This window comes from Pristis pectinata, chromosome 30 (assembly GCF_009764475.1).
Source record: "Pristis pectinata isolate sPriPec2 chromosome 30, sPriPec2.1.pri, whole genome shotgun sequence".
Classification (NCBI taxonomy): domain Eukaryota; kingdom Metazoa; phylum Chordata; class Chondrichthyes; order Rhinopristiformes; family Pristidae; genus Pristis; species Pristis pectinata.
Genome location: NC_067434.1, coordinates 16390807 through 16408005, shown reverse-complemented (window position 1 = coordinate 16408005; position 17199 = coordinate 16390807). Strand labels below are relative to the sequence as shown.

Sequence of the window (17199 nt, the reverse complement as noted above, 5' to 3'; positions counted from 1 at the left end):
TTTTTTGACTACTGTAAAAATTAATTGTCTGCTTCACTGCAAAATACATCTCTAGAGACAGGAACTTTGACTTTTGGACATTTTTAATTAAAATTTCAGAAGAGGACTATCATAAGGACACATAAAGCACTTGCCCACTACAGGCACCAATAATAATTTCTTAATTGTAATTAACAGCATCAAGTCAAAGCGACAATCAGTTGTGATCTGCAGCTGATCCATAAACAGAAACTTTCAGGCAGTCAAGTGGAAGATTTCAACATGCTGGTAGATGTGAAATAGGAACCATGAAAGACAGGAAATCTACTTAGGATAGATTTTTCTCTCTTTTCCCAGATCTCACTGGCACTACATTAGTTGCTGTCAAAAGGATGAATGCAATTCCTGGGTGACTGCCAAAATTAAATCCTATGAGGCTGATGTTTGCAGTTGAAAGAATTACAAGGCTTAAGACTTTCTTAAAAAAAACAGCCATCTCTGCCAAAAGTATTTACATTTATAAGAACACAAGGAGTAGGAGTAGGATTTGAGCCTGCTCTATCATGAAGATCACGGTTGATCAACTCCACTTTCCAGCCCAATCCCCAAATCCCTCAACGCCCTTCGTTCAAAAGTCCATCAATCTCAGCTTTGAATAGACTGGAAAATCAACCATCCATCAGCCACTGGGAGAGGACATTCTCAACAGTCACAATGCTCCAAATGAAGACATTTCTTCTTAATTAGTTTCAAGTGTCTATCTCCCTAACCTACCAGAACCTGGTTCTAGACTCTGTCCCTATCAATCCCTCTCAGAATCATATTGGAATCATTCGGTTAAACTTCAGCGAGTACAAACCCATCCCATTCAATCTCACTTAGTAATTCAGGAATCCTGAGAATCCACACTGCACTGTCTCCAATTTATATGTACTACCTCAATTGTGAAGACCTCAAGGTACACAGTACTTCAGGTGCAATACACAAGAAGCTGGAAGAACTCATTGGGTCAGACAGCATCTATGGAGGGAAATGGACAGTCATGTTTTGGGTTGACACCCTTCATTTGGGCTGATTTCCCTCCACAAATGCTGCTTGACCCAATAAGTTTGTCCAGCTTTTTGTGCGTTGCTCCAGATTTCAGCATCTGCAGAATCTCTTGTGTCTCCACAGTACTTCAGGTGTTGTCTCACCAAAGTTCAGTGCAATTTAAGCAAGATTTCCCTTGTAGAGCAACCTGAATGCAATATGACCACCATATACAGTCACAGAATCAAAGGGTCATACAGCATGGAAATGGGCCCTTCAGCCCAAATGGTCCATGCCAACCAAGATTCCCATTGAGGCTAGTCCCATTTGCCTGCATTTGGCCCATATCCCTCTAAACCTTTCCTATCCATGTACCTGTCTGAGTACCTTTTAAATGTGATTAATGTACCTGCCTCAACCACTTCCTCTGGCAACTCATTCCACATACTGACCACCCTCTGGGTGAAAAAGTTGCCCCTCAGATTCCTATTAAATCTCGCCCCTCTCACCTTAAACCTATGCCCTCTAGTTCTTGATTCCCCAACCCTGGGAAGAACACTGTGTGCATTCACCCTATCTATACCCCTCATAATTTTATACACATCTATAAGATCACCCCTCATTCACCTTCCTAACTGTTTGTAGTATCACGTGGTAACTTAGTATGCTTTTCGTGTCCAAGCAAGCACTTTTCTCCATGCTTCTTTCTCTGCCAATGGTAGCACTCTGATTAGAGTCAGGCAATTGAGAGATTAAAGCTCACTCCAGCAACCTGAGCACAAATCCAGGCTGACACTCAGTGCGGCACTGAGGAACTACTGGAGACACAAGAGACTGCAGATGCTGGAATCTGGAGCAACAAACAACCAGCTGGAGGAACTCAGCGGGTCGAGCAGCATCTGTTGGGGGAGAAAGGAATTCTCGATGAAGGGTCTATCTACCTGAAAGGAAATATCGGAGAGGGAAGAGAGTAGAGCCGAGATCCCCTCAGTCCTGATGCAGGATTTTGACAATTACTTCCCCCAACTCCACAGATGCTCCTTGACCTGCTGAGTTCCTCCAGCAGATTGTTCGTTACTGAGGATTTACTGTTGCTTCATTAACACTTTTCAGCTGAGACATTAAACCAAGACCCCATCTTCAGTGGATGGAGATGATGTATTCCAATATTTAAGAAAAGTGGGGAGTTAGTGCAGGTGACCTAGCCAATACTTTTTTTTCCATAATCAGCACTAACAATGGATGATTACTTCGAGTCCTGCTGCTGTTTATGTGAGCAAACTGGCTCCTGCAATTCCTACATCGAGTGCTCTTTGGAAGTGTTTCCCTCTGCACTCTATCAGACAGATCAGCGATGATTAACAAGCATTCGTCGTCCTGCTTTAGATGGTACCAACAGCAGCTCTATCACCTGAACATTCTTGGCCACCACCCAATCACAGATATTCCCTCTGTTTTTTCCACCCACACCCCCTCTGCAATTCTGCCCTCACTTTTCCAGTTCCAATGAAAGGTCTTTGACCTGAAACATTAATATTGTTTCCCTCTCCACAGATACTGCCTGACCTGCTGAGTCTCCTCAGCATTTTCTGTTTTTATGTTGAAAATGTTTCATTGGCCTTTAAGATACCTTGGATCTTCCAAGATCATAAATGGTGCTATAGCAGGGCAAATCCTTCATTACACTTGTCCTTTGTGGCAAGTTTCAGAACATATTCACAGAGAACAGGGACCAGGTCATTCCTTCTCCTCACTGACTGTATTTTATATCATGAGATCAGAAAAAATGAGAAGCGCAGGCTTTCTTTACAAAAAAATGACCATAGAGAAATTTGTAAGAAGCCACTTATTTCAGAGCTTGGGATTTTTACCTTCAGAGCTGTTGCAGAGGTGAGGGATTAACTAAATCCTGTTTGTTGAGCTTCACTTGAAATGTTTTGAAGAACGATGAGGATTTCAACAGGCAGAACATCCTCACTGCAAGCCATGCTTTTGTGATTATACTATTAGCATGCAGTTTGTGGTCTTAACAACACAACAGGGAGCTATTTTTAATCACTGCATGTAATTACACTGCGACGAAAGCTTAAGAATAATGACCCTTCTGTTTCATTGTGTCTGTATTTATGATAACACTTGTGCAAAGCGTTCAAATAGAGTACTCTTCTTTCTTTGGGTCTTTTTTTTTACATGAAAGGCGCGCAGCTGGAGGCAGACATCTGGTTCCTCCTTCACCACCTGCAGTAAGCAGGGTGAAGAATCCCAAGTCCCAAAATTCCGTCAGAATCAGAGGCCCGGAAAACATGGATCCACTAGATTAACACTGGAGACACTGGGGCGATGGCTTGGCAGGGAACCGTGTCTGGCCTCCGAGTCGGTAGGTTGTAGGCTAAAGATCTTCTCCAATGACGTGAGAAGGAAGATTTAGGCTGCAGTGCTGAGGGAGTGCAGCACTGTCAAAAGAGCCATCTTCTGGATGGGATATTAAACTTGACTTTGCACCTGCCTCAGTTTATCTGTGGTTGAAACTATTATCTGTGTCTTTGCTACACAACCATGCTGATGCTTGGTCTCCTATTCAGTGAACTTTAAAGCATCTAAAAATCTGCACCCTTTACCCTTATAAGTACCAAGATCTGTTCACCCAGGACTCCTGTGTTCAGTGACCCGCAGCCAATCACACAAGTAAATAGGAGCTGGGGTAGACCACCAGACTCCTCAAGCTTGTTCTGTCGTTCAATCTGATTATGACTGATCAATGCTCTCCTCAACTCCTCTTCTGTGCCAGTTCCCTATAGCCCTCACTTCCTTGATCTTTCAAAAACGAATCTACTTCTGCCTTAAATATTTCTAATGACCTTGCCTCTGCATCCCTCTGGGGATTCAATGGGGATTCAAAAATTCGATGTACCTGTGTTTTAAATGATGGTTAGTAGTGCCTCAATTATTCAAGTTCTCATTCTCCCTTTTAAATCTGTCTGTGGCCTTGACCCTCTCTGCCACTGTAATCTCATCAAACCCCACAAACTTCTGAAAAGTTAACTCTTTCAGTTCTACATGTCCTAATTTAATTGTTCCTGCGACTGGTAGCCCTGTTCTCAGATCCCAGTGCCCCAAATTTTAGAAAACTGTCCTAAACCTTTCCATGTTTAAGATAATCCTTAAACCCTACCTCTGACCAAGTTTTTAATCATCAAAGATGTCTTTATACGGCTCAGAGGCAAATTTTGTTACTGCTCCAATGAAACCCCCCAGGATATTTTGTATAAATTCTGAGGGCTGCAGAGCTCAAGTGGCTGAACATAATTAAGAAGGAACTGGATAAATTTCTAAATGTAAAAGACACCAAAAAGGGGAGGGAGATGGAACATGGTATTGAGAGAGATGAGCAGCCATGATTGTATTTGCAAGTCAATAGCTTCCTGAAAGTGGCAACACAAGTGGATAGGGTGGTAAAGACGGTGTACGGCATGCTTGCCTTCATCGGTTGGGGAATCGAGTATAAAAGTTGGGAAGTTACAACACTACCTCATTATTCCTTCTTTCTGCATTATTTATTTTTGTAATTTGTAGTAATTTTATGTCTTTGCACTGCACTGCTGCCACAAAACAACAAACTTCACGTCTTTTAAGTCAGTGATAATAAATCTGACGTCGTTCGGTTCTGGTCACTGCATTACAGGAAGAATGTGGAGGTTTTGGAGAGGTTGCATCAGGATGTTGCCTGGACCAGAGAACATTAGCTACATGGAGAGGTTGGACAAACTTGGACTGTTTTCTCTGGAGTGTCAGAGACTGAGGGGTGACAGAAGTATATAAATTAAGAGAGCCATAGAGAACGTAGATAGTCAAAGACGTAGATAGTGAAAGTCTTTTTCCCCAGGGTGGAAAAGTGAAATACTACAGGGCAGAGCTTTTTGGTGAGAGGGGAAAATCTAAAGATTAACAAAGCAATTTTATTTTTACACAGAGAGTGGGAGGTGCCTGGAATCAGTTACCAGAGGAAGTGGTGGAAGTAGATACGATAGCAATATTTAAGAGGCATTTAGATGGACACATGAACAGGCAGGGAATGGATGGATGTAGACACTATGCAGGCAGATGTGTAGTTTAAATTGGCATCATGGTCAGCACAGACATTGTAGACCTAAGGGCCTGTTGCTGTGCTGTAGTGTTCTATGCACAGCAGGACAGCTTTGAAGGGCTGAATGGCCTTCTTTGACTCCAATTTTCTATGCTTCAATGTTAAAACTGTTGTTGAAATTTAAATCAATGTAACTTACCAAGTTTAAAAGTTGCAACTTCCCTGATTTTAAATAGTGGCCTTTCACATCCTAACATCAACCCATGGGGAACATGCTCACTTACAAGGGTTCAGGATAGGTCTGTCCATAATGTCATGGCACCTTTCACATCCTTAGGCTCTGAGTCAAGATGGGGGAAACTTTTACACAGTGTTTTCCCATAAACATATTAAACCAATGATAAACTGGTTCAGCAGTGTTGGTTGAGAAATTAATGTTGGCCAAGATCTTGGGGAAACAATTGAAGAAATGAAAGTTATTGCTTGGGATGGGGCTGGAGGTGGAGGCATTGGTGGGGGCAGGAAGTGGGGGCATTCTAACCTTTATATGTTTTTACCAACAGATCCTTTGCCACACAAAGCTTCAAAGATTTAAAGCTTTGCATTTGACCCAGAAGCTTCAAACTTTTGTTATCCTTCAAAGCAACTTCTAACATGTGATGACTGTTCAGGCAAGCACTGTCACATGGTAGCAGCTGACAAGAGAATGCCTAAGAGAGAGATTTGTACCTCCATTATGCTTGTTGCATCTTTTTCATGACATTCCAAAGGGTTTTTACAAATGGATCACTTCTGGAGTGTAGTCACGGCTATAATGCCAGGTTCTATCCTGCTGTTATAAGACTACTGAACGGTCCCCTAGTACGATAAGATGGACACTTCACCTCACAATCTACTTCGTTATGGCCTTGCACCTTATAGTCTGTCTGCATTGCACTCTCTCTGTAACTGCATTCTGTTATTGTTTTCCTTTGTACTACTGTACCTCAATGTACTTATGTTTTGAAATATCTCGATACATGTGACAATAATAAACCAATTTTAAATATTGCCGATAGTTTGCACATAGGAAGTTCCCAAAAACAGCAATGTTTTACAAGTTAGAAATATTGACTGAGGGAAAAATATGGGTTGTGTCACAGGAGAGACTCCCCCACTTTTCTTCAAAATATCATCACCAGATCTGTCCGTTTACTTGAGAGCACAGAGAGAAACACACCTTAACATCTCACCGAATCAACACTACCTCAGGTAGTGCAGGACTCCCTTAGTACACTATAGGGAGTTTCAGAGAGTATTGTGCTAATGACTCTGGATTGGACATCGAACCCACAACCTCTTGACTCAAATGTGAAAGCACCACCCATTGAATCACTCTGCACAGTGGTCACACATTTATCGGAACTAGAAGTAAACGTAAATCAATCAAAGTGATGGTTTTGGGGGAGGGGCAGGGGAGTGAAAGATTCAAGGTATCTAGATTCTGATTCCCAACACAATATGGGAGGAGCAACACACACAATGCTGAAGGAACTCAGCAGGTTAGGCAGCATCTGTGGAGGAAAATGGACAGTCAATGTTATTGGTCAAGACCCTTCATCTTGACTGATGGAGGGGAGATAGCCAGTATAAAAAGGTGGAGGGAAGGGATGGAGCAAGAGCTGGCAAGTGATAGGTGGATCCAGGTGAGGGGGATGATAGGCAGATGAGTGAGGGGGAAGAGTGAGAATGATGTCAGAAGCTGGGAGGTGATAAGTGGAAGTGATAAGGGGCTAAAAGATAATGCAATCTAAGAGGAGAGGAAGATGCAGCTTGGAATAAAGGGAGGGAGACACCTTTTTCTCATTAACTTAAAACAAAGAACCAATGGAATGCTTGCACCCTGATCATTGCCATAACCTGCAGGGTCAGTTATGGGCAACCGCAGCCACTTTGCATTTCCCACACATTCATTAACATAATCGCAAGCTCCCATATCACATAATACGTGCCCGATGGATTCTGAGTCAAAGGCAAGACATCTTACCCCCATAGCCCTCTGACACTCCGATATCAAAGTAGCTGCTCAGAATGGAGGCGTTGAAAATGCTGTATGCGATCTGGTTGTTTGGCGGAGAGTCATCGTCAATCACCTGTAGCACAGGGAGAAGACATACGGATCAGTGGATGATGTGGGTCAACAGGGTAGAAAACACTGCCACATTTCTGTGGCTGTAACAGATGATGACAATGTGACCTCCATCATCTTTAGCCTCCAACAACAACAACGAAGAAGGCGCGCCAGTGGTTCTACTTCATTAGGAGTTGGAGGAGATTTGGTATGCCACCAAAGACTTACAAATTTCTACAGATGTACGGTGGAGAGCATTTTGGTTGCATCACCGCCTGGTATGGAGCCTCCAATGCACAGGATCGCAAGAGGCTGCAGATGGTTGTAGACTCAGCCAGCTCCATCATGGGCACAACCCCGCTCCCCACCCCACCACCCACCATCGAGGTGGTGCCTTAAGGAGGTGGCATCCATCATTAAGGATGCTTACCATCCGGGTCATGCCCTCTTCTTGTTACTACCATTGGGGAGGAGGTACAGGAGCCTGAAAACCCACACTTAATGATTTAGGAACAGCTTTTTCCACTCCGCCATCAGATTTCTGAATGGTCCATGAACACTACCTCATTATTCCTTCTTTTTGCACCATTTATTTGGTAACTTATAGTAATTTTTATGTCTGTGCATTGTACTGCTGCCGCAAAGCAACAAATTTCACATCCTATACGTCAGCGATAATAAACCAGATTCTGATCAACACTGTTCCAATGATGCCCAATGCAAGCTTGAGGAACGACACCACTGCTTCCACCTGGGTATGTTGCAGCTCTTGGGACTCACTACCAAATTCAACAATTGAATCGAGTTAGCCACTAGATCTTGGGACCTTCGACCCAGAGACACAAGTTCAAACCCCTATTTTGCAGGTGGGTAATTTAAATTCCAGAAATTAAAATAAATGTGGAAGAAACTACCAGATTGTCATTAAAATCCCATCTGGTTCAATAATGCAGTTGAAGGAAGAAAATCTGTCATCCTTATCTTGTCTGGGCTACACATGATATCAGAACCACCACCATTGGCTCTTAGTTCAGAAGCACTTAGGGATGGACGATAAATATTGACGCATCCAGCAATACCTGTTAGTGAATAAATAAACTAAAGGGAAAGAAAGGATGGAAGTAACAGAAGGATGATGAGGGTCTCAGCAACAGATGGATAAAGGCAGGTTGTGATGAAAGTGTAAAATTTGAAGCTTTGGTAAACCATAAATCAGTAGGGGGGGGGGAGAGGGAGTGGGGGAGAGGGAGGGGAGAGGGAGTGGGGGAGAGGGAGGGAAGAGGGAGGGGGGAGAGTAAGAAAACATTCCTTCAGGTCAGGAGAGAATGCAGAAGAAGAGAGCATCATCTTAAAATTAGCTCATTTAAGGGGGCTGTCATGAAATACTTGTTTACACAAAGGTGGTGGAAATTGTGAACTCCCACTTGCAAAACCCTACTGTGACTAGAGGCCAATCAGAAGTCAGAAGTGAGAATGGTAGATTTTTATTAGGCAGGGGAATTACAGGATGTGGAAGCAGATGTTAAGATCCAGATCATGAGGAATTTTAACAGCAAGGATGTGGAGAGGATGCTTCGTCTGGTGGAATCTTCTAGAACTAGAGTGGCATTATTTAAAATTAAGAAGTCACTCACTTAGGATGGAAATGAGACTTTTTTTTCGCCTCTCAGAGTCATGAGTCTTTGGAATTCTTCATCAGAGGGTGGTGCAAGCAGAGTCACTGAATATTTTTAAGGCCAAGGTAGGCAGATTCTTGATAAACAACAGATGAAAGGTTACTGGGAAAATGCAGGAATGTGGTTACAATCAGATCAGCTATGATCTCAGTCAATGGCTCCTAATTCACAGGTTTGTGTGTTCCCGTGACATAGCTGAAAGATAGAATCAACTCAGTGGGCTGAATGGCCTCCTCCTGTTACAACGTGTGAAATATTTCAGATGCCCTCATAATATGTAACAGCATGACTCAAGAGGTCAGGGTACGTGCTAAGAAGTGAAAGCAGGGGGTTTGCCGAACAAAATTCCCAGGAGACGATGACCCTTTCAGGTGATGTATCCTCTCCCAAATTTCCTATCAGTTTCACAGGTCACACCTTATATTTAAAAAGTACTTTTGAAGTAACACATAATGCTTTCACCTGCTTACCTCTTTACCTCCAATAAATTAAACTGCCACACAATCAACACACTGTCAATTCCATTAGCATCACAATCACATCTTAATCAAACTCAATGACCGAAATGACAGTAGATTTGGGGAACCTGACAGTGCAGTAAATAGCTTTTCTTTAAAAAAATACAAGTAATTAAGGACCAGTCAGTCTTGCTTTATCAGAGAGAATGCACAGATAAAAGCGAGGCTCGTAATTAAAGGGCTCTAATCTTAATGTCGATGACCAAAGATGTGGAACTTACTACATTTCACCAAGAAGCTAGCAAGAGCTAAAAAATGGAGCCACAAATACAGATGGTGCTGGAAATGACTTGCTTTTATTCTTGTTCTGAGGAATCTAAGATACGTGTGTGTGAATTCACTCAATGTGAAGTGGCCATTGCACATCTGCTACCACACAGTCTTGATCCAAAAGCAAGGGGTCCAAGTTAACTTGAGTGTGGGGCTCGGCTGCACAGATTTTACACACACACACAGTCACACTGAAACTCGCACTAACCACACACAGAAGCACTCTGACCACATACACTTATACAGACAAAAACACATGTGCTTATTGTCACAGCCACTTTCAACCATCCACTTCACCACCAACGCCCCTACCTTGAGTTTCCCCTTCTCCTCATCCCTGCCCGGTGTAGGGAACTGATGCTCAATCCAGGGGGAATTGTAACATAGAAAACCTACAGCACAATTCAGGCCCTTCGGCCCACAAAGCTGTGTCAAACAAGTCCCTACATTAGAAATTACTAGGCTTACCCATAGCCCTCTATTTTTCTCAGCTCCATGTACCTATCCAAAAGTCTCTTAAAAGACCCTATCGTATCCGCCTCCACCACCGTTGCCGGCAGCCCATTCTAAGCACTCACCACTCTGAGTAAAAGAACTTACCCCTGACATCATCTCTATACCTTTTCCCCAGCACCTTAAACCTATTTCCTCTTGTGGCCACCATTTCAGCCCTGGGAAAAAGCCTGACTATCTACCTGATCAGCGCCTCTCATCATCTTATATATCTCTGTCAGGTCCCCCCTCATCCTCTGTCGCTCCAAGGAGAAAAACCAGAGCCAGGCCAAACAGCAGTGAAATCCGGAAACAAGCTTTCCCAGGAGAAGGCAGCAGAAATGTGGGATTTTGTAAAAAAAATCATCTGTTCAAAGGATGTGAACTTCAATGGCAATGGCAACCTTCATCGCTCATCATTAACTACCCCCGAAGTGAGGAGGTAGTTTCAAGGCAATCACACCAATGAAGCTGAACGTCAGCCTGGGCGAGGATGGTGGATTTCCTTCCCCGAGGGGCATCAGAGAGCCAGATGGATTTATAATGACAATCCAGTAGTTTTATGGCTACTGTTACCAAACATAGCTTTTCTTAAAAAAAATTCACACCTATTGATTCACTTCCTCAGCTGCCATGGCAGGAATCTGCACCTCAGAAGAATCCTTTCCCCTATTGGGTCAATGAAAATTCTCAAGACTGAGGTCGATATTTTAATTAGTTAGATGAGGGTGCAAGATGATGGATAATATGAATAATGAATGATATTTACTGGATATGAAGTGCTAACAATGTTAGAATATCTTGCTGGATCATAAAACAGTCAATGTTCAGCATTTCCAATCTATAGAAAGCATGTGGCATAATGAGCAATAATTTACAATGTTAAAAACTTCTTTTTTAATAAAAAGATTAGCACCTACGAAGACTCTTACATGATGTCAGAATACATCACTGCATTTTACAGCCCATGAATTACTTTTAGATGTGTCGTCACCATTGCAATTTAGTAAATGCAGCACTCAAATTGCACACAGTAAGTTCCCACAAAGTCAGTTGTGATAATGACCAGATAATTTGTGCTTGTTTTTTTTGCCCCAATAGTACAGACACCGAGGAGGAAACTGTTTTCTTCTTTTAAATAGTTCCATGAGATATTTGTATCCACCCAAGAGAGCAGATGTGGCCTCACTTTTGATGCCTCATCCAAAAGATGACCCCACCCTCAGCAATGGAATGGAGTGTCAGGCTCGATTCAGTGCTCCAGTCTCTGGAGTGAGATTTGAACCCACAACCTTCCACCTCACAAGGCCAGGATGTCGTTACATGACATACCTCCATGCAGAACCAAACTATCATAAATCAAAGGAGAAGATTTCACAGTTTAAATGAAAGTTCAGACTGGGTGCTTCATCATGCTATGACTTACAGTAAGTGCTGGTTAACTCTTGTCCATACTATCTCACACAAAGTCAACACTGTACTATTAGTAACAGAGAAAGCAAGTTGAATAACACTGACTCTCTTTTGTAATATTTCTGGTGGCTGACTCTGTGACGATCAGCTGAGATGCCTGTACCAGAAGCAACGTGCATACACTCATGATATCATTATTAAAATAAAATTGTTTCAAGATGCAAACAAACAATAAAAATGTTAAAACAGAGCCAGGAGAGACACTAAGACTGCTCACTACAAGCTCAGTGACAGCAATAACCATCATAAAAACAGAGATTTTCCTCCAATACACGTGGTGTCAGACAACTAGTTTCCTGGGCTCCATCACTACCTTTGAACTTGCTGCTGAGAAGTGGACAATAATAACCTGGAGTAATTCCTGGTCAAGAGATTTCCAGAATCAGAGGGCACAGCCTCAGAGAGAGGTTTGGCCAGTCAAGGAAGAACTGAGAAGAAATTTCTTCACCCCAAGGGCGGTGAATCTTTGGACTTCTCTACCCAGTAGGTCTGTGGAGACTTTATCACTAAGTACATTCAAGATAGAGATTTTAAAATCTTAAGGGAATCAAGGGATATGGAATAAGTGCAGGGATGTGGTCATGATGTAAAGGATTGGCCATGACTGGTCTGACTGGTACTTTGACTCCATGACTGGTCTCCGTGACTGGTAGAGTGGGCACGTGACCAAATGACCTTCTCCTGCTTCGATTTCTTATTTTCTCCAACTTCCTCTTTCTGCTGTGCTCTAAAAACCTCTCTTAAGCCACACCGACACAATAAGAAACTGAACCTATGTGCTGAAGCTCCGAACTCCTTGCCACAGTTCAGATATCTCCCAGTAGCTTCATTTTGCACCACCCTTTGCAAACCCGATGTAGAGAAAACAAGCAGTGATGTGCACCGGTGGCTGTAATTTTATCATTGCCATTCCCTTCATTTCTGCAGTATCTCTGAATGGAATCAATAGCCACCAGGCCTCTGTGATAGGCAGAAACAGTGAAATGCATGCAGTGTGATGCCAGTGGCCATTGCTCCAGAAATAAAGCAAGGGAACTCATCCAATCAAACTGTACTAACATCAGCAAGGTGATGAATATAATCACCAAGTGTAAATGAAGTGGATCTGATAATCATTAACATTTGTCTTAGGGGACAAGGGTCAATGGGTACAATGCACCATCAAGGAGCAATGGGTACAATTATAACACACATGGGAGTATAAGCTATTGTAGTTATTTAAAAGAACATCTCTTCACAAAATACTGCTAGGTCTTGGATGACTCAACATTTGCAAAACAGTGATTTATTTAGTAATAAATGTTTTACCAAAGGTCAGCAATGAAGTTCAAAACTATAGTACAAGCCTCCTCAACAGAGGCATATAAATGATTATTGCTAACATTAAAAGGAAGATGTATATATCCACGACTGCTAGTCTGAGTGAGGCATTAACTGATTCAATAAAACACAAATCAAAAACACAAAAGATACATGAAACTTGATCCCTTTGCCACTTTGATAGACAGTGGGTATCTCAGAGTTCTCTTCCTGACGTACATGTATAAAAAGGTTTGCTCTTGGAAATGGAGCACGATTCTTTAAGAGGCTTTAAAATGGCATCAGTTACAGTCACTCTCAGTGCCTATCATGAGGAGAAACAGCTAACTCCTCCCTCAGATGGTTCAGGACTTGTATCCATCTCTCAATGCCACACAGATCAGGAAGATTCTTCTAAAGGATTATTACAAAGTGAAATCTTTTTGTGTGGGATGTCAGTGGCTGTGGTATAGTTTGCTGCACTGCCCAGAAAGAGGGTCATTGTTGACCAAGGATCTCCATATTACCCAGGAGACACAAGAGAATGCAGATGCTGGAATCTGGACCAGCAAATAATCTGCTGGAGGAACTCAGTAGATCAAACAGGGTTTCGATCCAAAACATTGACAATCCCACAGATGCTGTTTGACCCACTAAATTCCTCCAGCATATTGTTTGTTGCTCCATATTAACCAGCGCTGCTGGGCAAGAAGATGATTGGTCTAGGTTCTGCAGTTAATGCCCAACTCAGCCTACCACGAGTGCAGCAAGAACATTGGCTATTGCAGTGATGTCCTGCCAACTCAGCTGTAACCCCGGAGCTGCTCCCAAATTCAGTAAATACCCAAAAAGAGGGAAAACTCAAGGACAGATCAAAAGGGAAATACCACAGACCTCAGTAATTTTAATCCTTGTGAATCAAGTGATATCAAGCAAGGGATCTTATGTTAGAGACTTTTATCATGAAACTGGCAGGGATTTTACAGATTATTATTGTAACAATGGTTTAATTCTGGGAATAGATCTAATCTCCTGATAGAAATGTCAACCCACTTGATGGTTCCATTTTCGGTACATGAACTGGGACTGGCAGTTTTTGCTGTGCCTCAGCTCACACTCTTGGTCACTCCCACTGTATCCATGGAAACCCTTTCTTTCAGTGCTCCCCTCAACCACTGCCCTCTTCCCAGCCGCGCTCATACCCTGTCCCTCCAATCCATTTCCTCTCTCTTCTACCTTGTCACTTAGTGACCCCTTTCTTTCCCTGCACAACAGCCCTCCCCTCTCTTCTCTGCTCCTTGCTCTCCCCACACCCACTCCTCTTCAGTCCTCTCCAACTCTCCATCGCTGAGAACACCTCACCCAACCCCCCACCATGCACCTTGCTCATGGGGTGACATTGAGCGACAGTCCCCAGCTATGGTTGGGCTGGGCTGGGCAGGCATGGTAGTGTAGTTGTTAGCGTGATGCTAATACAGCACCAGCGACCCGGGTTCAATTCCGGCCACTGTCTGTAAGGAGTTTGTAGGTTCTCACCATGTCCTTGTGGGTTTCCTCCAGGTGCTCCGGTTTCCTCCCACATTCCAAAGACGTACGGGTTAGGGAGTTGTGGGCATGCTATGTTGGCGCGAGAAGCATGGCGACACTTGCGGGCTGCCCCCAGAATACTCTACGCAAAAGATGCATTTCACTGTGTGTTTCAATGTACATGTGACTAATAAAGATATCTTATCTAGGATGTCCTCCATATGCTGCCACAATGCACTACTCCTGGACCCATATCTGTTCAAGAGAGTTACTGGTTGCACCAACAATGGTGCACCAACCTCCAGTGTTTCCCTATTTAGGGTATCATGTTTTTTTTTAATCTATGCAGCAACAATCTTTTTCAGATGAGACCTTAGAAATTCCCGAGGTGCACAAAAATGCTTCCATCACACCTTGTAACTATGTCTGATGTCCTGGTCAATTTTCATCAGCAATCAATGCAATGGAAGAGATTGTCCAGACGTGATCACACTGCTGTTTGTGGGTGCTTGTTATGCTCAAATAGCCACACCTCCTACAACAGAAAAGTAACCTTCATGGTTTCCAAAACTGCTTGGGTCTTTCTGAATGGGTCATGTCTTTGTCAATAGCTGTTTTAGGCTGTAGCATAAATCAAAATCCATCCGAAAGCATTTGAATCCAGATACCATTTCAATGTGGTGTGTTTAACGCACAGCGGCTGGTGTAGGATGTGGCATTATTGAGAATTATGCCTCAGTGACATCCCCGAGTGCATCAATAATGAACTATCTGTGGCAAGGACACTAGCAGGAAAGATGGTAATTAAACCACTAGCTCCATTACAACAATGGACAATTTTTGCCGACTACTGCGCCGTTTCACATAATGGCTGGATGGACCAATGAAGTGGTCAGGTCTATGCAAAGGATTAAACTATAATTACAGCTTCTCCTAAGGCCTTGAATATATGAACTGATCACCTGGACATCAAAAAATTGCTTTGGCATTCTGTAAATTATAAATAAATATGAATAACTACAATTTAAGATGCAAGTGCATACAGTGGCTGTAATTATGATGCTTTCCACTGCCAGCTCAGTGTTTCAACTAGTAGAGCTGCTACCTCACCCCAGCAACCCTGACTTCAGATGCTGTTTGTGTGGAGTTTGCATGTTCTCCCTGTGACTGTGTGGCTTTCTTCCAGGTGCTCCAGTTTCCTCCCACATCCTAAAAACGTGCAGGTTGGTAGGTTAATTATCCACTGTAAATTGCCCCCAAGCGGGTAGAACAGTGGTGGTAGCTAAGGGGAGGAGGGGAGTAGATGGGAATGGGGGGGGGGCGAAATAAATAAATGGTATTAGTGTAGAATTAGTGCAAATGGGTGCTTGATGGCTGGCACAGATTTCGTGGGCCGAAGGGCCTGTTTCTGTGCTTTATAACTCTTAAGATTATTTGCTCCGTTTTATGGCTTTGTGCTTTCTCTTTTTTGTTGGTGGTGGGTTTGCGAGGGAAAGATTTGGAATTCAGAAGAGGAGGGGAGAGAATTCACCCATCACATCTGAGGACGTACACAGAACCCCTCCATCAAAGCCACCAGCTAATGAGGTGTCCCACTGCAAGGGGAGGGATGAGACAAGGTCCTATCAGGCAACCTGGGAATGTGCTGCGCATGGAGCAGTGTCGCCGTCACAACAGAGCTGACGCAATGAATCTACTCACTCGGACTCGGACCACCTGCACTGGAGCTGCCTCATTCTCTCGAATTGTTCCCAGGTACGTCTCCTTCTGAAAGGTGGGGACGTTGTCGTTGACATCCAGCACGTTAATGCGCAGGCGGCCAGTGGTCTCCTCTCCACCACCATCTTTGGCTATTAGGGTTAAAGTGTACCGCCGCGTTGTCTCGAAGTCCAGACTCCTGATCAGCGTTATCCTGCCAGTATCCTTGTCAATTGCAAACCTGCCGAACAGCAAAGAAAGTTCTATTGCAGCAAGGTTTAAAACAAAGAAACAAGACAGGTGATACTGAGTTAAACAAGAGTGGCAACACAAGTAGATGGTGAAGGTGTTCAGCACACATGCCTTTGTCAGCTCAGTGAGTACAGGAGTTGGGACATCATGTTACAATGTGCTGTATAATTCCATAAGATGATGACAGCTCATTATAATATTGTTCTCCATATTTGGGTACACGCTTCTGCTTAAGTGCAACATAAGTACATCTATGTGACGCAGCAAAGTAGAAATACCCTGCGTAAGTGGTGGAAGGAGTGGGTCAACTCACAAACTACCCATCTGCCTGCCCTCCGCTGAGTCTGTGGTTTCCATATTGCTCTCATTAGCTACTTTGGAAGCCACACAAAAAAAATGGTGGTTGGCAGGTTGCTGGTCTACAAGGACTGTATCCATGTTATTTGACTTCCAGAATGGAACCAAGTCATCCCAGATCCTAAGGACTGTCAAAGACTATGGAGGAGAAACAATGGTGGCGTTTCACATTTGTGTGAACTACTGAGGAATAAGCAAAAAAGGCAAACCCGTTTAGATTATCACATCCTTGAAGGTGCAGGGAACTGTGAGGTGGACAGTATCAAACTTCAAAGAGATACAAGAGGCTGGTGGAATGGGCATACAGGGGGCAATTTACTGCCAAAAACTGGTAGGAAGAATGAGAAGCAGCAATGCAAACAAGGTGGCACAACTTAAAAAGGGTGCGAAGTGGTGAGATCTGGGGTCATTGGAAGTGGTAGGGCAAATTAGGAA

General features: G+C 43.2%; 1 protein-coding gene across 1 annotated transcript in view; it reads right to left on the bottom strand.

Moving 5' to 3' along the window:
• cdh23 (cadherin-related 23) overlaps nucleotides 1-17199 on the bottom strand; it is a 710459-nt gene that overhangs the window by 308208 nt on the left and 385052 nt on the right. The window contains 2 exon segments of the mRNA XM_052041602.1: nucleotides 7119-7224; nucleotides 16159-16396. Of these exon segments, the coding sequence (XP_051897562.1) occupies nucleotides 7119-7224; nucleotides 16159-16396 (344 nt within the window).